This window comes from Camellia sinensis, chromosome 6 (genome assembly GCF_055761805.1).
Source record: "Camellia sinensis isolate YWXY chromosome 6, ASM5576180v1, whole genome shotgun sequence".
Lineage (NCBI taxonomy): Eukaryota > Viridiplantae > Streptophyta > Magnoliopsida > Ericales > Theaceae > Camellia > Camellia sinensis.
Window position 1 is genome coordinate 205469056 of NC_138966.1, and position 23647 is coordinate 205492702.

At 38.8% G+C, this 23647-nt stretch overlaps 1 protein-coding gene across 4 annotated transcripts in view; it reads right to left on the reverse strand.

The window, feature by feature from the left end:
• The window catches only part of CHR18 (chromatin remodeling factor18), a 58208-nt gene that overhangs the window by 26638 nt on the left and 7923 nt on the right, over nucleotides 1-23647 (reverse strand). For all 4 annotated transcript variants that reach the window (XM_028230799.2, XM_028230798.2, XM_082873021.1 and 1 more), the window contains exons 9-10: nucleotides 15912-15995; nucleotides 15787-15828 (exon numbers count right to left, since the gene is read on the reverse strand). In XM_028230799.2, coding sequence (XP_028086600.2) covers nucleotides 15787-15828; nucleotides 15912-15995 — 126 coding nt within the window. The remainder of the gene's footprint in view (nucleotides 1-15786; nucleotides 15829-15911; nucleotides 15996-23647) is intronic.

Consider the following 23647-nt stretch of genomic DNA (forward strand, 5'->3'; position numbering starts at 1 on the left):
ACATGGAAATTTATAGCAATTTCTTACATGCATGCATCTATTGACTTCAAATTCATCAAACACAACACAATCCTTGTTCTTGATCACTATTTAACTTTGAATTCACAAAATTACAACATTAAACTCATGAATTCATAATCAATTGCTTACCTAGCAGCTCAATCTCCCCAATTTGTGGTCAAATCTTGAGTTGGTCTTCCAAATTATCAAACTTCAAGATCAAGCTTTCAATCTCCCACACTCTATCTCTCTAGCCGAACCTCCCTCTCTATTCTTAGTGTTAAAATCAGCCAAGTTGAATAAAAGAGAAGAATTGAGTGTATAATGGCCTTTATATGGCCCCTCTTAATCACATTATTTTATTATTACATAATTGAGCACTATGTCACCAATTTAATCTAATTAATTTGATTCGAATTAATTTCCAATTAAATTTCACTGTAGACTCTAAAAATTACGCCAATCATAATGGCGCAGTCAATTTCGAGTTTTATGTAGGGGTGCAACTCGGGCGGGTTCGGTCGGGTTGGGGGTCTGCCCAAGCCCGACCCGAATTGTATTTAGCAGTGCCCAAGCCCGCCCAAGCCCGACCATGAACCCGAGCATTGCTGCCCAAGCCCGGCCCGAGCTTTGTATTTTGAACTCGGGTTAGCCCGAATTGCCCGAGTCTAGAAACCTGTAGGTAGATCTAAGGGTAGACATAAAAGATGCTAATCTAATGGTAGAAGACTAACCAAAAAAAAATAAAAAATAAAAATTAAGACTAACTCTTTTACTTAATAGAAGACTAACCAAAAAAAAAATAAAAAATAAAAATTAAGACTAAATCTTTTACTTAATTTATATATATTATATAATTTATTAAATTATATATATATTATATAATTTATATAATATATTAAATTCAATTCGGGTTCGGGTTGGCCATTGGTTCTGCCCAAGCCCGGCCCGAATTGCAATTCGAGCATCAAAATTTTGCCCAAGCCCGTCCAGATTACAAGATATAGTTGCCCAAGCCCTAAAAAAACTCGGGCTGGGCTCGGGTTGCTCGGGTTGAGCCCGCCCGAGTTGCACCCCTAGTTTTATGGCCGATAAGGCCTTCAATTTAAATTCCAAAGCAGATAATCAAATAGATATTCCTACGGTGAACAGATAGAAATTCAAAACCACATATTTTCACATGAATGGTACACAAAATCATATCAAACACATAATCACATTCATAATGAGGACCAATTAGCATAATACAGAACAGGGTTATCACAATCTTCCCCCCTTTAGGAAGTTTGGTCCTCCAAACTTATTTTACCTTCGTCGGGAAACAAATATGGATAGCGTAGTCGCATTTCCTCCTCTTTTTTCCCATGTAGCATCCGTCCCATAGTGTTCTTTCACCATTGGGATGGACTTGCTTCTCAGTTGTTTCACTTGCCAGTCAACAATTCGTTCCGGCCATTCGGCGTACTCCATATTTTCATCCAGAGCTACCCAGTGATAATCAATCACATGAAACGGGTCTCGGAGATAACTCCTTAACATCGACACATGAAACACATTATGGATTTGCTCAAATCCTGGTGGCAAAGCAACTCTATAAGCAACTGGGCCAAGTCTTTCTAAAATTTTAAACGGCCCAATCCTGACTTGGCCTTTCATTGGAGACACACGGATAAACACATGGTCACCAATCTCATACTCGAGAGATCTTCTTCGAACATCTGCATAATTCTTTTGTCGGTCCTGAGCTGTTTTGAGCCTCTGTTGAATGATTTTGATCTTTTCAGAAGTGTTTTGCACAATTTTAGGCCCAAGTAAAGCTCTATCCCCGACCTCTGTCCAACAAATCGGTGATCTACACCTCCTACCATACAAAGCCTCGTATGGTGCCATACCGATGCTGGAATGGAAGCTGTTATTGTATGCAAACTCTGCAAGTGGCAAATATTCTTCCCAACTCCCCTGAAAATCTAAGGCACACATTCTCAGCATATCCTCTAACGTCTGTATGGTCCGTTCTGATTGCCCATCTGTCTGTGGGTGGAATGCAGTACTAAATCTCAGTTTTGTCCCCATAGCTTCCTGCAAACTTTTCCACAATCTAGATACAAATTTCAGATCTCTGTCCGATACAATAGATACCGGAACTCCGTGTAAACGGACAATCTCATTAACATATATTATAGCCAATCTATAAGCATTAAACATAGTTCTAACAGTAGAAAATGTGCAGATTTAGTCAGTCTATCAACTACAACCCAAATAGAACCCATAACACGAGAAGTCCAATGTAGGCCAACAACGAAATCCATAGTCACATGTTCCCACTTCCATTCAGGAATAGGGAAGGGTTGAAGTAGACCGCCCGATTTTTGATGTTTAGCTTTGACTTGCTGACATTGAAGACATTTGGACACATATTCTGCAATCTCTTTCTTCATCTTAGGCCACCAATAACTTTGCTTCAAATCTCGATACATTTTATTGTTACCTGGATGCATAGCAAACACCGATTTATGGGCTTCATCTAAAACCCTTTTCTTTAGTTCCGGAATATCTAGGACACACATTCGGTTCCGAAATCTCAACACTTCATTTTCAATGCTGAACTCTGCTTTTGGACTTGTCTCAAATTCATCAATCACCTTCTTGAGGAATTCATCCCCTTTTTGTTTCTGTTTAATTTCCTCAATGATTGCCGGTTCATCTGAAATAGCGGCTATTAATCCGCCCTGTTCACACAATACCACTTCGATTTCAGACTTCTCGAAATCTTGCAAGATCTCTTTCTGTTCAGTAAGCAAACAAGCCATACTCCCCATTGATTTTCTGCTCAAGGCGTCAGCAACTGTATTAGCTTTCCCGGGGTGATACTGAATCTCAAGATTATAGTCTTTTATCAGTTCTAGTCATCTCCTCTGTCGCATATTAACCTCTTTCTGCGTAAAGAAGTATTTCCGACTTTTGTGACCCTTATAGACTTCACACTTTGCCCCATACAAATAATGCCGCCAGATTTTCAAAGCAAAAACAACTGCGGCCAATTCTAAGTCATGTGTTGGGTAGTTTTTCTCGTGCGGTCTCAACTGTCGGGAGGCGTAAGCAATAACCTTTCTGTTCTGCATTAATACACAACCCAAACCTTTATAAGACGCGTCACTGAAAATTACAAAATTTTCCATACCTGTGGGCAGTGTCAATACTGGTGCAGTGGTCAGTCTCGTTTTCAGTTCATGAAAGGCTGATTCTCTTTCGTCGTTCCATTCAAATGGTTGCTCCTTGCGTGTCAACTGGGTAAGAGGTACAGCTATTTTTGAAAAATCTTTCACAAACCTCCTGTAATACCCGGCTAAGCCCATAAAACTGCGGACTTCTATCACATTAGTCGATGTAGGCCAATTCACAATTGCCTCTATTTTCTGTGGGTCTACTGAAATTCCTTCCCTGTTGATCACATGTCCTAAGAAAACAACTTCATCCAACCAAAACTCACATTTCTTTAGTTTAGCAAACAATTTCTTCTCCCTAAGTATTTGCAGGACAGTTCTCAAATGATGTTCATGTTCAAGTTTATTCTTGGAGTATATCAAAATGTCATCAATAAAAACCACAACAAATTCGTCAAGTTAGGTTTTAAAAATTCGGTTCATTAGGTCCATAAATGTTGCCGGGGCATTAGTCACCCCAAATGGCATAACAAGAAATTCAAAATGACCATACCTCGTTCTGAATGCGGTTTTCTCAACATCTTCTGCCTTTACCTTCAACTGGTGGTACCCGGACCTCAAATCAATTTTGGAGAATACTTGTGATCCCTGCAACTGGTCAAATAGGTTATCAATACGGGGTAAGGGATATTTATTCTTCATTGTTACCTTGTACAGTTCTCGATAATCGATACACAAACGTAGGGTTCCATCTTTTTTTTTCACAAATAGCACAGGTGCACCCCATGGCGAAGTGTTAGATCGGATAAACCCTTTGTTAAGCAGGTCTTGCAACTGTTCTTTCAACTCTTTCATTTCAGTAGCAGCCATTCTGCAGGGAGTTTAGAAATAGGTTGGCTGCCTGGCATAGTTTCAATTGTAAACTCTATCTCCCTGTCCACCAATTCCCCTGGTAGTTCGTTTGGATACACATCTGGAAATTCTCTAACAATGGAGATACTATTCAAATCAACATTTACAGATTGTTCAGACAACACATAACACAAATAACCCTGGCACCCTTTCCTGATCAGTTTATATGCCTTCATTGCAGATATTAAATAAGGTGGATGTACTACCCCGTTACCCACAAACACAATTTCTTTTGTCACACAATCAATGGGGGCACAATATTTGGTTAACCAATCTATGCCCAGAATTATATCAAAGTGCCTAAAGTTCAAGGGCAACAAATCCACATATAGGATGGCATCCCCAACACGCATGTCACAAAAATGATATACAGATTCACACAATACAGATTCCCCCGATGGAGCAGACACACATAACAGATATGACAATAATTCTAGAGGTCTACTTAGTCTAGATGCAAATGCACATGTCACAAAAGAGTGTGTTGATCCGAAGTCAATTAACACAAAAGCATCCTGATTACATATAGAAATAGTACCTAAGACAACTGCGTTGGCATTCCGTGTATCGCCCGGAACAAGCGCAAAAACTCTCCCTTGCCTCACAGTATCCCCGGTGGTAATAGATCTCATAGTATTTCCCGGCTTTGGAATCGATGCAGTGGAACTAGCAGCTATCTTCCCACTATTCTGATTACAATCTCGGGCCATATGCCCTTGTTTCTCACATTTAAAACAGGCTCCCGACACACGGTAACAAACCCCACGGTGCCTTTTACTACAAATGTTGCACATAGGAGATGTATCTCGGGAAGAATTCGAAGTACTTAAGGATCCCATGTTTTGCTTTTTCAGAAATTTCTACTTTGAGAAGAAGCCTTGCCTTTTATTGCCTTTCCCGTCAGTTGTTGACTTAGTCTGTCTAGCTATATTAGCTTCTGATATTATGGCTCGGCTCGGCTCGGTCTAGCACCCCAATATAGGTTTCTAGCTTCAAGACATTCACCCTTTCTAAAATGTCGCTTCGAAACCCACCCTCAAAATGCCTCGCTTTCTTGTAATCAGTATCGATCACATGTGGTGCAAACCTGGCCAATTCAGTGAATTTGGCCCCATACTTAGCTACAGTCATACTGTCTTGCCTAAGTTCCATGAACTCTGACACTTTCCTATCCTGGACACATTGCGGGAAGTACTTATCATAGAAAATTTTCAAGAATTTTGCCCAGTCAGCATCTTTATGATTTTCACGCATTAACATCCACCATCTTCTTGCTTCGTCTTCTAGCATAAAGGTAGCTAGAAGCACCTTCTGTGTCTCTGAATAAGGGAACACTTCAAACAGTTTTTCGATGCCGAGGACCCACGCTTCGGCTTTCAACGGATCTAATCCCCCGTGGAACTTTGGTGGTTTCATTTTCTTAAACTCTTTGGTGAGAGCTATTACTCGGTCATCATTCTGATTATCTGGCACAGGAGGTGCCGGAGGTGGAGGTGGAGGCGGAGGATGTGGTTGCTGCCACTCTTGTTGTTGCCTCAATGTTTCTGCCATTTCCTGAATCAACCTTTCCATTCTATCCATTCTGGCAGTAGAAGACTCTTCTATCTCATCACCTCTTGCTCTCACCATCTGATTAAACTTGCATTAAACTTTATACAGAAGATTCACAAGTACGCATATTCTAAAGAGCATACATATTCGAATAATTTGTAATGCAAGCAAATCACAAACTTATAGCACATAATCGTTCAAATCAATTCATGTAAGCGTATTCTAGATGCTTTCAAATTCATACTTATCACATGAATGTATCGTAGATCTTTTCTAGATGCTTATTGCTCTTTTGGACAAGTGTGTGAGTTATTAACTCGTGGTCTGATACCACTCTGTCATGACCCGAACCTGCCCCTATGGGTTAAGGATATAACCGGCCAGTAATCCTGAGATTACCTACGGCCTCAAACCAAACCAAACATAACTCATCAGAGTAAAGGGGCCAAACGGAGACAAAATTTAAAACTTTGTCCATAGAGCTGTGCTTACATGGCACATTATAACAACCCATACACATATGCGTTAACAACTCACACCAAAATATGTACTAACATAAAGCTCTTTACATACAGGATCTATCAAGTCTAGGTCAGCCAATCAAAACTATATATATACAACACAAACCAATGTCCTTGCCAACATGACAAAATAAAACAAGATAGCAAAAAGGCGAAGACGAGTCTCGTGTATGAGACGTAAGGGCTGACTCTTCAAAAACCTTGGTTGTTCCATACAGACTTCACTGAGGCTGGGTTGGGACCTCTCTTGGCTCACCTATAAGCACATGAATGAGCGTGAGCGAAAGCCCAGTGAATAATATCAATAAAGAAGTTATACAGACGGTATGTAGAACAACATGCTTCAGACGGCCTTGGGCCCAATTCGTATTTTTATTTAGCATATATACACAATTTAGGTCAAGTGACTGCGGTTCCGAACATATCATACGGCCTCAGGCCCAATTCGTTCCTGTCGGACTGGCCTTTGGCCCATTCAAACTTTCATATCAAACTGGCCTGTGGCCCATTCAGACTTTCGTGTCAAACTGGCCTCTAGCCCATTCAGACTTTCATATCAAACTGGCCTCTGGATCTCCCACACACTCTCTCTCTAGCCGAACCTCCCTCTCTATTCTTAGAGTTAAAACCAGCCAAGTTGAATAAAAGAGAAGAATTGAGTGTATAATGGCCTTTATATGGCCCCTCTTAATCACATTATTTTATTATTACATAATTGAGCACTATGTCACCAATTTAATCTAATTAATTTAATCTGAATCAATTTTCAATTAAATTTCACCGTAGACTCTAAAAATTAAGCCAATCATACTGGCACAGTCAATTTCGGATTTTGTGGCCGATAAGGCCTTCAATTTAAATTCTAAAGCAGATAATCAAACAGATATTCCTACAGTGAACAGATAGAAATTCAAAACCACATATCTCACATGAATGGCACACAAAATCATATCAAACACATGATCACATTCATAATGAGGACCAATTAGCATAATACAGAACAGGATTATCACGTTTAAGTGTCCAAATGATGACATTTGAAGACCTTTAGAAACAATGTGATGTGTGCTCCAATCTGTTTTCAGGTATAATAGCATGAGCATATTGCCTTAGTTTAGGACACATTACTGCTGAGGAAACTCTACCAACTGGTTCAATTGATCGCCCAACCACTGTTCCAATAAGGGGAGGAATGACCTTGGTTGCCCAACTTTCAGTCCACTATTTGTTGGGTACCTATTTGGCTTGAAGTTGTCATGTTTGGGCAAGTACAAAGGGAATGCATTGAAGCTGGCTTGAAATTTACTCAAGTGGGGTGGTGGTGGCACTAAAGCCCTGCACTCGAAGCCTGCTCAATGTGCACTCAAAGTCCAAAGATGCGTGCTTGAAGCCTGCCTAGGAAGCACGGATACAGATATGGGATACGGATACGATACGATACGGATACGGTGATACGAAAAAATTTGAAAAACTAGGATACGGGTACGGCGGGGATACGTTCGTAAAAATATTATTTTAACAATTTTTAGTAATGCAATATGCATAAAAATAAAACCTAAAGCAAACGACAACTTGATAAAGAAGAAAGATTCCTATAAAACTAAGAGTCTTCAAGGTCAATAGCTTCAACTTGTTCCCCTTCATCAGTGAATATCACAAGACCTTTGCTAAAGCCAAAAAACCATTCTTAAATAAAAATTTCAGCAAATATACTTTTTTAAGTCATCAATGATAGCCTAGGAAGCACGGATACGGATATGGTGATATAGGGATGTGGATATGGCGATATGTCAAAACTTGAAAAAGTATGATACGGGTACAGCGGGGATACATTCGTAAAAAAAAATTTATAATTTTAAAAAAATTTATAATTTATAATTTCAAACATTCATAAAACATCCAAAACTAAAAGCAAAAGCAAATGCAAATTAAACATCATCCTTACATGCCAACATCAAAAAAAGAATGAGAGCAGAGAGAAGAAACGTGAGAGAGTGAGAAAGCGAGAGAGAAGTGAGAGAGACAAGAAGGATACATCAATTTGACAAATTCTATTACTTTAACTCTCACTATATTCCTTTTATCAAAGAACTAAACAAAATATTATAAGTAATATGTAACTTCAAGTATCCGATACTTCAAAATTAAGTATCCAATACTTCAAAATTAATAAAAAATTAATTAAGAAGTATCCGATACTATTAAGAAGTATCCGATACGTATCCGATACTATTAAGAAGTATCCGATACGTATCCGCGAGTATCCGAGGAGTATCGGTATCCGATAAGTATCCGATACGGATACGTCACCCTTTTTGAAGTATCCGTGCTTCATAGAAGCCTGCCCAAAAGTGACCAAAAGTTTGTCTTAGCTACCCTAGCTTGTTTCAAGCCCTCACACACCTAAAAACCCTAGTTCCTAAGAAAACTCATGTTCTCATACATATAAACTGATTTGTAAAAAGCTTCTGAACATGCTTTGATATAAACTAGATACACCGTGAGCACTTAGAGCATTGGTTGTTCCTGCTAACTGGCAATTGTGTTCAGAGGCAGGTGGTGCGGAGATCTAGACAAATAAAGTCTAATGGTCATGTTAGAGCCACTGGTAAGTGGAGTTCAAGCTTGCTACTTGCAACTTTGACTATTGTTAGAATATTTCCTTGTTTTCTTATTTAGATTAGATTGTGATTGATTGAATTCCTTAATTAGTCAATCAATCAATCAATATAAAAGGTGATTCCTTAATCAGTGCCTTAGGGCTTCCCTTTGTAACAGTTGATTGATTAATATAAAAAGGAATGATATCATAATCATCACTCAAGCTTTGTATTCTCTTAAATTATATGGTATCAGAGCCAAAACCCTAAAAACCGTCTCCCACACAGCCGCTGCCACCAATCACCCAACCTCTACCGCTGGTCCTTGAGTCCCTGTCGGAACCAGTCAAGGTCCCACATAGCTGTTTCGGCTTCAGCCGAAGGCCCCTTTGACCTAGTCGACCCTTGTGAGGGCTGTCTTAGCCTTTCTTAATGTATTTCGGCTCCTGTTGATGAGTGTTTAAGGACTGCCCATCTTCTATTGCCCCAAATTCCTTTCTCTCTACTTTCTTGAACATAGTTCAACACTTGTTTTGATCAAAGTTTTTAAAGGCGAATGCATACCTCGAGACGTTTTACCCTTCATGAGGCGAGGCTTAAGCCTCAGGGCGTTGAGGCGTAAGTATTTCAAGTTTCAAATTTTAATATTTAGTGAATAAATTAAATATTTTTAAATGGTAAAAAAATGAAAATAAAATAAAATATAAAGGTGTAAATAATTTTCACCTTAAGGCATTGAACATTTTGCTACATAGAAGGAAGTTTTCCTTAACTGAAAGTGAAATTGATATTCTTAACTTTAGTGATTGAGCTTCTCACTTGACCATTAACTGTGTTTTTTCTTGATTAATCATTTACTTAATTTTTCCTATAGAATATAGTTGCAAAAATGAATTTTTTTATTTTTTTATATTTAAACAATCTAATAGACTAAAAGTTTAACAAAAGCCCAAAGCAACCTCTGCATGTGCGCATTCCTCACATGCTTATGCACAAAAAGCGTACAAAGTGCACCCAAGCCGTATGTCTTAAACTATGATGCGCAAGCCTTTGGGAGAGTAATGCCTAAAAATCAAAGTCTTGATGCATTTTACCTTAGCCTTGAGGCGAGGCGAGGCAAGACGAGGCGAGCATTGAGGCAAGCCTTAGGAAAGCCTTTTAAAACTCTGGTTTTGATTGGAGGTTCGTTTTTCCGTATTTGATTTATTTTTTGGGTCCATAAATAACCCATTAATCTGATTGTTATGCTCTCATAGTGATATGTATGTGATTTTACTTGTTCCAACTCATTCCATTCCTCTTTCCATTCTTGTGATTTGTACAAGATTTTTTGGGTTGAAATTGTAGAGTTCTTATGCCAGACGTAACTAGTGAATCCACCACTACTTCTCACCCATCTAAAGAGAGAACTCCAGTCCAGTTATGACTACTACATTTGAGAACCTGAACCCTAGCCTCAAAATCACCACCGCTCCGTTTAATGGTCAAAATAACCTTTCATGGTCTCAGTGTCCGACACTTTTTCTAAAGAGTCACGGGAAGATGGGATATGTTAATGGGAGAGTTCAAGCACCAGATATTATGGATCCTGACTATGACTAATGAGAGATTACCAACTCTTTAATCATGGGATGGCTCATTCATTCCATGGTTCGTAAGATTGGTGAAGGCTACTTATCCATGGATACTGCCCAGGATATTTGAGAAGTAGTCACTACTATATATTCTCGAAAAGGGAATTTTTCTCAATTTTTTGAGCTGCGCCTGTGTATTGAGCGCTCAATACAGGGAGCGCAGACAATTCTCCAGTATTACACCTTTCTGACAAATGGTTGGAAATGCCTAGATCATCTCCTGAATTACAAGCCTATCTGTACAGTTGACTCAGTTGGTTACCAGAAGTTTCTTACACAGGAGATGGTCTTCAAGTTTCTAGAAGGCCTCAATGTGGAGTTTGATTCGGTCCGGAGTCGTGTCCTTGGCATGGATATTCTTCCATTGCTTCAAGAGGCCTTTGCATAAATACAGAATGAGAAAAATCGTCGTTTGGCTATTTTACCACCGACTAGTGGAGACTGTTCAACATTACTTTCTGCTCCTTCTCGAGATAGGGTTGGTTTGTCACTACCTCTTTTTCATCCTTCAGGGAAGGATACTGTGTTCTGTGATTATTGCCATAAGCCGCAGCATACCCGTGAGACGTGTTGAAAGCTTCATGGGGATCCATCAAGGAGTCGGGGTGATTGGTCTAGTACTAGAGGCGATCGATCAGGCCAATCTAGAAAATGTGGCTCTAATCCATAGGCCCATCAATCTAGTGTCGTTGACACCCTTGATTTTATTTTTGCTTCAGTTGGTCTGACTTCTGATAGTTTATCTAGCATGACTTCTCCTAAGCTTAAGGATGTTTTGCGTCATTTGCTGACTCTCGTCGTTTGCTTGCTCAAGTAACTTAGCCTCTTCTCCTAGTGCTTTTATTTCCCCTAAGTCTTTGACATGGATTATTGATTTTGGTGCCTCAGATCATATGTTTAGGTCTTTTGACCTTTTCTCAGCATATAAGCTCTCTTCAGGTCAAGACACAGTTAGGATTGTAGATGGTACTGTTTCTTCTATCTCTGGAAAAGGTTTAATTCATGTTACCCTTACCTTACCTTTGTCTTTAGTGCTCCACATTCCCAATTTTTCTATTAATCTTCTATCCGTGAGTCGTATTACTAAGGATTTGAACTGTAGTATGACATTTTTTTCCTAATCATTGTCTTTTTCAAGACTTTATCACGAGGAAGACGATTGGCAGTGGTAGTGCAAAAAATAGTCTCTATTTCTTGGATCAGCTGAAAAAGCTTGTTTATCATTCCATCCAGTACCCAACCACCAAGGAAGATTTATGGCTGTGGCATTGGCGCCTTGGACATCTTTCTTTTCATTTACTTAGGCATTTATTTCCGTCTATTTTTACAAACAATAATGTGTCTGAGTTTCTTTGTGAGTCTTGTCAACTTGGCAAACAACACCAAACTTCTTTTGCTCTAAGTCTTAATAAAAGTAAAGCTCATTTTTCTTTAATAAATTCTGATATGTGTGGTCCATCTCGTGTTATGTCTTTAAAGGCCATAGATGATTTGTTTATCTTTATCGATGATTTTTCTTATACTACTTGGGTGTATCTCATGAAAGAAAAAAGTGACGTTTTCTGCATTTCAAAATTTTCATAAAATGATTTGTACTTAGTTTGGGGCAATTGTCAAAATCTTGTGTTCTAATAATAGGGTGAATACATCGATTTGGGAGCTATTTTTTCACTCATGGTATTATATATCAGACATCTTGCACCAATACCCCTCAACAAAATGGGGTTGCAGAACGCAAGAATCGTCATCTTCTTAATATAGCTCACTGCATGTATTTTTCTATGAGTGTCCTCGGTCCTACTGAGGCGAGGCCGTTCTCACCGCAGCCTTTCTCATTAATCGTCTTCTTACCCAGGTTTTGCAAAAACAAGCTCCACTTCGAGTCCTTCTCGGTTCCGAGCCATTGTTTTCCATTCTCCCTAAAATATTTGACTGTCTGCTTTGTTCACAATCATTCTCCTACTCATAGTAAGTTGGACCCTTGCTCTCTCAAGTGTGTTTTCCTCAGATATTCGTCTACTCAAAAAGGGTATAAGTGTTATCACCTTCCTTCTCGTAAATGGTTTGTGTCCATGGATGTCACCTTCTTTGAGTCCCAGTCTTACTTCTTGTCTTCTCTAGTGTCACAGTCATTCCTGCAAGGGGAGCCTTGGTGTGAAGAGATTCCTGTTGTCCCTATTGCTCCTATGGTGGAACCAATTGTTCTTGCACCACCTATTACTAGGACTATAGAATCCAATGCAACCAAAGACAGGAAAGGGCAAGTTTATGTTAGGGACAAAGACAGACAAAAAGTTACTTGAATACAAGAGACCACTTCTGCTCACCCACTGCCATTTCCTGCTCCTGGTAAGAGTCAAGTAACTTTGAACCTCTTGTTTCTCTTGAGTTTACTAATATTGCTATTCCTAACACTACTGATCTTGATATTCCTATTGCCAAGAGAAAGGGTGTGAGATTTTTTACTCAACATCCTATCTTAAATTTTGTGTCCTACTCTCATTTACCTTCCTCTTATAGAACCTTTGTGTCAAACATTTCCTCTACTAGTATTCCTAACCATTTTCAGAATGCTCTCGCTATCTTTAAGTGGAAACTTGCCATGATTGAGGAAATGAAAGCACTTCGTAAGAATGGCAGTTGGGAATTAACTGAGTTACTTAAGGGCAAATAACTGGTGGGATGCAAATGGGTGTGTATTGTGAAGCACAAAGCAGATGGTTCCATTGAGCGTTATAAAGTTCGACTTGTGGCAAAAGGCTTCACTCAGACTTATGGAGTAGATTATCAGGAGACTTTTGCTCCAGTGGCTAAAATGAATTCAGTTAGAATACTTCTCTCTAGCAACTAATTTAGATTGGTCACTTTATCAATTTGATGTGAAAAATGCTTTCTTACATGGTGATCTAGAAGAAGAGGTATATATGACATTCCTTCTGGTTTTAAGGATCATCAGATAGAGAGTAAAGTATGTAGGTTTCGGAAGTCATTATATGGTCTCAAACAGTGTTTAAGGACTTGGTTTGAGAGATTCACTCAGGCTATACTTAAATATGATTTCAAACAGAGTCAGACAGATCACACTTTGTTTGTGAAACATTTCTCACATGGTAAGACTACAACTCTCATTGTTCATGTGGATAACATAGTGCTTACAGGCGATGATAGTGAGAAAATACCCCTGTTGAAGAAATATTTAGCTAGTGAGTTTGAAATCAAAGACTTGGGGAACTTGAAATATTTTATAGGAATCCAAGTTGTTTGTTCCAAGGATGGGATTTTCATCTCACAAAGAAAATATGTTCATGACCTTTTGAAAGAAACAAGGATGCTTGGATGTAAGGCCTGTGATACCCCACTAGAACCTAATCAGAAACTTCGTGATGATGAAGGAGGAGCAGCTGTTGATGGGGGGGGGGGGGGGGGGTTATCAACGACTAATGGGTAAAGTCATTTACTTATTTCACTCTTGTCTTGATATTGCAATTACTGTCAGTATAGTTAGCCAGTTTATGCATACTCCTCATCAAATTCACAGTTGTTATGAGAAATCTAAGGTACTTGAAATCTTCTCCTGAAAAGGGACTCTACTTTTCCAAACATGATCCCCTCAGTGTGGAAGCCTATATAGATGCTGATTGGGCAGGGTCAATAACTGATAGAAGATCTACATCAGGATATTGTACCTCTGTGGACAGCAATCTTGTTACTTGAAGGAGTAAGAAACAAAATATGATGGCTAGATCAAGTGCAAAAGCTGAGTTTAAAGCTATAGCTCAAGGTGTGTGTGAACTCTTGTAGATTAGACTGTTGTTGAGTGATCTGGGGATAGGCTAGACAAACTCTATGCGGCTATATTGTCATAATAAGGTTGCCATCAACATAGCTCACAATCCTGTTCAACATGATAGGACAAAGCATGTTGAGATTGATCACCACTTCATCCAGAAAAACTTACTAGCGGCATGATATGTACTCCTTTTGTGAAGTCAGGCGAACAACTTGCAAACATGCTCACTAAGGGAGTTGGGAGTAAACCATTTCAAGACATTCTAGGCAAACTGGGCATGCGAGATATCTTCGCACCAGCTTAAGAGAGAGTGTTAGAATATTTCCTCATTTCCTTATTTAGATTAGATTGTGATTCCTTAATCAGGTAGTCAATCAATCAATTAATATAAAATGTGATTCCTTAATCAGTACCTTAGAGCTTCCTTTTGTAACAATTAATTGATTAATATAAAAAGGGAGGATATCATAATCATCACTCAAGCTTTGTATTCACTTAAATTACAACTACATCAAGGCCAAACTCATCCAAGGATTGGGTTTGTAAGTCGTTTTAGTACTGTGATTTTCCCCATTGGGATTGATGCTCCCAGAATTTTTCATGTATATCACATGTTCTTGTTATTTACTTTATTATTGTGATATTGTGTAGATGTATTATAAATGCTTTGTATAGATTTAATTGGCTAATTGAATTGATAATCCATGATATAATTTTAATTGGTAATAACTTAATAAGAAGAGTTCAGTCTATTCTACACCCGCTTTCTAGGCACAACGTTATCTGCCTCATCCTCATTCAAAAGCAATCCAGGTATTCAAATAGCAAAGATGAAAAGTTTCAAATGGAAAAAGCTTTGGAATGCACACACTTGATGAAATCACTTTAAACAATCTAAAAGAGAAACTCACAAAACTACTCAGCAAATACATTATAAGCTTCCTAATTAGATTACAAGATTTCCACCCAAGAGACTGTTAAGTGCTCTTAAACTAAACAGATGGAGAAACCTGCATGTTTAGGTAAGTGAACTGCAGCTACGCATTTGGGCACTGTTACAGGTCCTAAAGAAGTTCAATAGAAGAAATAGACTTTAACAGACAACAATAGAGAAAATAAATAAAACTAAACAATACCTGACCAGCTTGATCAATCAACGCCAAAATCTAAGACATAATGTCTTGGTAGCATTCTTGTTCTCTAACTAAAAAGACAAAATTAAATACACTAATATACTAGAAACATTTTAGAAACAAAAATCAAATCGACATAACTGCTCCTAACATTTTAAAAAGCTCAGAAATGGACAGTAGCATTGATGAACTTAAAAGTTTTGGACAATCTTAATAAACAATTTCAGTTGGAACACTGTCCACATAAAGGGCCACTTGACACATCAAACAAAATAATTGATCGCAATATTAATGAAAGCCTAGATGGCAATGTACAAGACTCAAAGACAAACAAATAATGAAACCCATGCTCAATATAAGCCCAACTATGAAAGATAGTTGGCAGTGTTTCAAGGCAAATGAACAATGAAAAGAATGCTCAATATTATAATTATGAACAAGAAAGGTAGCATAACTTAGAATTGAGCAACAGGAATCATACAAGTATATCTGACGAAGGTATGTTCAGCCATTGTTGAATCATCTGTAATATAGCAGATAAAGTAAATCAAATTTAATGTTACTTTTCAGGTTCAAACAGAGAAATAGGTCGAGGCAGCAACTTACAGAAGCCCAATGCAGCCTCAAGGAAGATGGGGTAAGAACAAGAACCGGCCAGGAGTCACGAATGCAAGTGGTCACAGCAATAGCCTGTGGACATGATAAGGAATTCAACAAGCATGAGAGAGAGAGAGAGAGAGAGAGAGAGAGAGAGAGAGTTCCATTTCTTATTTATTAAAAAGAATCACTACATGACTTATTCATAAAATCTAGAGATATTAACACTCAGAGCACATATCACAATTCAAATGAAACATTCACCATCTTCTGATGTATCCCCAAACATCAAGTTTGCCAGAGGAAAAATTATTATGGGGTAAGGTCGTAAGGTTAAGAGTAGAGAGCCAACATCAGTGTACATTCTGTAAGTTTAGAAAAGAAAAAGAGATAGGGAATAGGTTAGACCTCATCCCCATTTATATTGATAATAATGAGTAATTACAGGAGTGCCATAAAGCATAAATTATGGGCCAGTCATTACATCAATCAAAGGAAAAATAAAGCTAAATAAGAATAAAATATAACAAATATTCTTTCCTATTCTAACACTCCCCCTCAAGCTAGTGCGAAGATATCTCCCATGCCCAACTTGTTGAGAATGCCATGAAATGATTTGTCCCCTATGCCCTTGATGAGAACATCTACTAGTTGGTCCCTAATCTTCACAAAGGGAATACATATGGTGTCACTAGTGGATTTTTTTTTGATGAAGTGCCTATCAATCTCCACATACTTAGTTTTGTCATGTTAAACTGGATTATGAGCTATGTTAATTGCAACTTTGTTGTCACAGTACAATCTCATGGAATCGGTTTGATGAATCCCCAAGTCTCCCAACAATAGTCTAATCCATAGTAACTTACATACACCTTGAGCCATAGCCTTGAATTCTGCCTCAGCACTAGATCTAGCAACCACATTCTGTTTCTTACTTCGCTACGTAACTAAGTTGCCTCCAACAAATGTGCAATATCCAGAAATTGATCATCTGTCAGTGACTGATTTAACCCAATCCGCATCAGTGAATGCCTCCACACTGAGATGTCCATGTTTTGAGAAATAGAGACCCTTTCTAGGAGAAGCCTTTAGGTATCTCAAAATTCTCATAACTGTCTCTAAGTGGACATTTCTCAGAGCATGCATAAACTGGCTAACCATGCTCACTGCAATGTCAATGTCTGAACGTGAGTGGAATAAGTACATGAGCTTACCTACAAGCCTCTGGTATCTCCCCCTGTCCACGAGATCTCCCCTTGATCCTTGCTTAGTTTCTGGCCCGATTCTAAAGGTGTATCACATGGTCTACCTCCAAGCATTCCAGTTTCCTTTAGCAAGTCAAGTACATACTTCCGCTGGCATATAAAGATGTCATCCGTGGACCAAACTACTTCAATGCCCAAAAAATACTTCAAATTGCTTAAGTCTTTGACTTCAAACTCTTTGGCTAAGAATTCCTTCAATCGAGGAATCTCTTCAACATCATCTCTTGTTAGAACAATATCATCAACATAGACAATAAGAGCTGTGGTCTTACCAAGTGAGGAGTGTTTCACAAATAAGGTGTGATCAGCTTGACTTTGCTTGAACCCATATCTTAGTATAGCTTGAGTAAACTTTTCAAACCAAGCCCTAGGTAATTGCTTTAGCCCATAAAGTGACTTCTGGAACCTGCACATTTTACCTTTGGACCTAGCATCCTCAAACCCAGGGGAAATATCCATATAGACCTCTTCTTCTAGGTCTCCATAAAATAAGGCATTCTTCACATCAAACTGATGAAGTGGCCAATCCAAATTTGCTGCAAGAGAGTAGTATTCTCATAGAGTTCATATTAAAAACCAGTGCAAATGTCTCCTGGTAATTTACCCCACAAGTCTAAGTAAAACCTTTAACAACCAGTCTTGCTTTGTACCGTTCTATGAAACTATCTGCTTTGTGTTTCATAGTATACACCTACTTACACCCAATTGGATTTTTGCCTCTAGTTAACTCCACTAACTCCTAAGTGTCATTCTTGCTGAGGGCTCTCATCTCCTTTATCATGGCATGTTTCCATTCAGGAATGGAGAGAGCATGACTTACAGAAGAAATTTTAGACAGAAAAACTTTATATGAGGGAGACAAATTAGAATAAGAGACATGATTAGTAATAAGATGCTGAGTACATGACCTAACCCCTTTCCTATTAGTAATGGAAATATCAAGATCTGAAAACTCAGACATAGCAGCATTAGGATTAGAATTACCTAAACTCGCAGGAGAGGGGAATGACTTTGGACACTCATCCGAAGAAGAAGTCGGCAGTAAAGGAGCGAAAGCAGTCTCTTGTATCCAGGTGACTTTATGTCTATCTTTGTCCTAACATAAACTTTGCCTTCTTCATTTTCCACAACAATTGTTGGCTCAACATCTTTTATCTGATCCACCATTAGTGGTAGTGGCACAGCAATCTCTTCACACCAAGGGGCCCCCTGAAGGAAGGATGGTGACAATGAGGTCGAAAAGTAAGATTGAGACTCAAAGAAAGTGACATCTATGGAAACAAAATATTTGCGAGATGGAGGATGATAACACTTATAGCCCTTTTGGGTGGCAGAGTAACCCAAGAAAGCACGCTTAAGAGACCTAGGATCCAATATACCACGAGTGGGGGAATGATTATAGACAAAACATACCCAAAGGTCTTAGAGGAAATGGAGAACCCAAAAAACTAGGATCCGAACAAAACCTAAAGAGGGATGCCTTTTTTAAGGACTTGGGTAGAAAGACGATTGATCAAATAAGCTGCAGTGAGGACCGCTTCCCCCCAATATGAACGAGAGACGCATTTTAAAGGATAGACAACGGGGGCCACATCAAGGAGATGGCGATTTTTTCGTTCTGCAACACCATTTTGTTGAGGAATATTAGTGCAAGATGTTTGGTGAATCAATATATTTCCCCCCATTATCAGAACGTAGAATTTTGACAACTGCCCCAAACTGAGTGCACATTATTCTATGAAAGTTTTGAAACACAAAAAACACTTCACTCTTGTCTTTCATCAGATATACCCAAGTGGCCCTAGAACAATCATCAATGAAAGTAACAAACCATTTTTAACCCTTTAAAGATACAAAACGGGAGGGACCCCATACATCAGAATGAATCAAAAAAAATAGAACGAAACTTTTATTAATAGGAGCAAAAGAAGCTCTGTGTTGTTTTCCAAGTTGACAAGACTCACTACGAAAATCAGTCACATGATTGTTCCCAAAAACAGAAGGAAATAAATGCTTAAGTAGTAAAAAGGAAGGATGTCCTAAGTGACGGTGTCACAGCCAAAGGTCTTCCTTGAAGGATGGTAACTAAAAAGATGAATGAGCCAGCTTGTCTGTCTGATCTAAAATGTAGAGACCATGTTCCTCTCTACCACTACCAATCCTCTTCCTCGTGATAAGGACCTGAAAAAGACAATGATCAGGAAAAAAACGTCACACTACAATTCAAATCACGAATAATACGACTCAAAGATAAAAGATTAATACTAAAATTGGGAACATGAAGTACAGAGGATAAAGGAAGGGAAGAGGTGACATGAATTAAACCTTTCCCTGACACAAAAGAAATAGTGCCATCAGTAATACGCACTTTTCCCCGACCTGAGGAAGGGTTATATTCTGAGAACAAATGACAGGAACCAAACATATGGTTGGAAGCACCAGAATTAATAATCCATGACAGAGTAGTATGAGATAGCAATGCACATGCGGAAAAAGCCAAATTACCTAAATTGGCAAAGAAAGAAGAGGATGCACCTGTGGCAAAAGTAGAGGCTCAATGGTCTAGCAAGTGGCAAAGAGCAATCTTAAAATCGGAGGTAGATAACCCAAAAACATCAACAATCAGTGAGACAATGGGAGATAAAGGTGGTGGCTCAACCATATTTGAAAGATGCGCCCGTGCATTGGCTCCTCGGCCTCTAGACTGACCAGATCGACCCCCTCGAGTACCAGGGCGGTCTCCTCGGCCACCAGAAGGAGTCCCATGCAGTTTCTGACAAGTCTCTCTTGTATGGCGAGGTCTACGGCAGTAGTCACAGAAAAGCTGATCCTTCTCCAGTGTTTTAAAAAGCTCTAGGCGCATCGAGGGGCCAAGGTCACCTGGAGCCTAAGCGCTGAGGCGCGAGACGAGGCGAGGCGCACGCCTCACCAAAGCGAGGCGCAAGTTATAGAAGTTAAGCAGAATATTAATATAACACAATTTTCAACATAAGCAAATATTTAATATGTATATTATTAATTTTTTTTAATAAGAAGAGAAGAGAAGAAGAAAAAAACAATTAATTTTTTAATATATATTATTTTATTTATTTATTATATTTTTTAAATAATGTGTTTCAATTAATTTTTTTTATTTATTTTACACGTGTTTATTTTTTTTATTACTATGTATAAGTATATATTATATTTTATATATTATCTATAAGTATATTATATATTATATATTAGGTAATATAGGTATTATATAATATTATATATATATATATGAATCAAGAAGATAAAGAGAGCGAGAGAAACAGAAGCGAGAGAGAGAGAGAGAGATCGCGATTGCGAGACAGAAGGCGAGAGAGCGATCATGAGCGAACCAAAAGAGAAGAATGATCCAAAAAAAAAAAAAAAAAAAACAGAGTAGAACAAAGGCAGAGAAGAGGAGAAGAGAAGAGAAGAGACGAACAGTCGAATCAGAAGAGAAGACTGAAGCAAAAAAAAAAAAAAAAGTAAAACAAAGGCAGAGAAGAGAACTAGAGAAGAGAGAGAAGAGAAGAAAAGAAGAAGAGAGAGAAGAGAAGAGAACCTGCATATATTGGCGTGTCATGTACTCTTCGCGACGTCGCGTCTTCTTCTTCTTCTCCACTAGGGCTTTTTTTAATGTTTTTGCTCTTTGGACCCACATTTGGATCATTTTATAATGTAAATGAGATGTCATCCCATGTGGGCATCCACACAGAAAATAGATGGACTATTGGAGTGGAAGAAATGCGAAGCACATGAAGCGCACGCCTCGAGCTTCATCATAAAGCGCGCGGCTCGTCGCCTTGTCTGCACCTCTTCTATGTCACCTCGCCTTGCCATATATGAGGCGCAGAGCTACGCCTCGCCTCGTCTCGCCTTAAGCTTAGCTGTGCGCCTAGGCATGCTTTTTAAAACACTGTCCTTCTCAGAGGAAGGGCGAGAACCATGAGGCACACCATCTCAAGAGGGTGTAGAAACCAAGGCAGAGCGATCAATAGTGGCAGGAGGAAGCATAACAGAACGGCGACTTTCATCATTCTGCACAAAAGCAAAAGCTTCCTGCAGAGATGGAATCATGTCCATGCTAAGTACTTTGCTCCGAACAAGATCAAACTCCACATTTAGGCCTTCCAAGAACTTGAAGACCCATTTTTTCTCCACAAATTTGCGGTAACCAGCAGAATCAGTGGGACATACAAGCTTGTAATCTTGAAGGTGATCAAGTCGTTTCCACCCATTGCTAAGGAAGGTAAAATACTAGAGGATAGTCATCTCACCTTGCACCGACCGCTCAATGGAGCGACGTAACTCGAAAGCCTGTGAGAAGTTCCCCTTCCTGGAAGAAGTAGTAGCTACGGTTTCCCAAATATCCTAGGCAATGTCTATAGACATGTAGCCCTCACCAATCTCTGGAACCATAAAATGGATCAACCAGCCCATAATCAGATAATTGGTAATCTCCCACTGGTCACAACGAGGGTCTGTGATACTGGGTGCCTGGACCCTCCCATCAATATATCTCATCTTCCCTCTGCTCTTCAAGAAAATAGTCAAACTCTATGACCATGCCAGGAAATTCTGACCATTGAATGCAGAGGTGGTGATTTTAAGGCTAAGGTAAAGGTTATCAGGCATAGTAGAAGGGATGACAGAACTCTCACCCTAAGAGGGTTGAGAGGTAGTAGATTCACTAGTCAAATCTGTCATGGAGACTTTACTAACTATTCCTCAACCACAATGACAATCACAAACCCAGAAGATGAGAGTGGAGGAACAAACACAATACTAACTAGAAAAACATAAAGAATTAAGAATCCGGTGTATTTTTTATTTTATTTTATTTATTTATTTATTTTTTTGGGTGAAAGAAAAGAGGTTTAAAGGATGTTTAAGGAACAACCATTACAGATGAAGGAAGAAGTCCAACAGAGGCTGCTGATAGGGGCCACGCCAGCCAGAAGAGCTATCGACAAGCCCCTAGAAGGGCAGAGGGACTGCCGACAGGCCCTTAGAAGCTCAGAGAGGCTGTCAACTAAGCCTAAGAGGCTCAGAGGGACTGCTGACGGGCCCTTAGAAGCTCAGAGAGGCGGCCGACTAAGCCTAAGAAGCTGTCAAGGAGCCCAAGAGGAGAGCCGAAGACCTAGGTAAGGGGTTCGGGGCTGTAGGTTACCTGGAGGTGGGCTGGGTGGACTGCCGACTGGTCTGTTGGAAAGATAGAACTACCGACAGGTGAGAAAAAGGGCAACAGAGGGTTGGGCTAGGGTTTTGGCTCTGATACCATGTAAGTTTAGAGAAGAGAAAGAGATAAGGAATAGGTTAGACCTCATCCCCCTTTACACTGATAATAATAAGTAATTACAGGAGTGCCATAAGACATAAATTATGGGCCAGCCCATTATATCAATCAAGGGAAAAATAAAACTAAAATAAGAATAAAATACAACAAATATTCTTTCCTATTCTAACACATTCTACAACACAAAACTCACATAATTACCAAGGAAAACAACATAGGAAATATTAGGCTTTTATTTCATGCAACATCGGTAGTTATTTGGAGTAAAAGCCAGTATGGTCAAGAAAACAGATTTTCCAATGGCCTCCCATCCCACATAATCACTGACATATACCAACATGTTGACAATAAAGAAAATTATTAGTTCTGATAGCAACTAGTTGTCTCTAACGATATTGTAATGATAGATATTAGCAAGTGAAAAATGTAATACTAGATAATCACTATGTAGATGCTAAATAACTGGGACACAATATACTTGTAAAGTTGACTGTTTTGCACACAATAATTATGTAAATGATAAAGGGATGAATTGGGCTTGTTCGAAAGGTCTAGTAAGATGAAATGAAACAATGTTCAATCAGATGTGGTCATAGCAATTTTAGGGGCTAAAAGTGCAGGAAAATAAATAACAAGAAAAGTAAGGGCATTTCACCAAAATTCCATAGATAGCATACATAAGATTAGAATTGCATTACATGATCAACAAGAGAGCTTCAAAAGCTTTAAAAATTCTCTAAAACACATTTTCCATTGAATTAGAAGCATTACAGCAATAAAGTTGAAGCCCAAATCAATACAATATAGGCCAACAATGTAACCCTAACTACTTGAGATTAAGCAATCAAGTCTTCTTATTTATTTATAAACCATGGTTGTTAAAATCCCAATCTAAAATCTTACGACCCATTAAGGCAAAATCAATTCAAATTGTGTATAAAATAATGTGGGGTAAGATCTTTCAATCCTCATGGCCAGATCTTGTCAGATCATGGAATCCCCATCATACCCGATCCAATTCTTTTGTATGCAGCTGTTTTTGTTATTTTGTGCTTGTGGCCTAAAAGCCCATTTTACATCGAGTCCAAACCAAATAATATTATATTGAATCAAATAGACTATGAAAAACAAATTAGAACAATATGCATTTAAACATTGCTGCAATTTGAAAA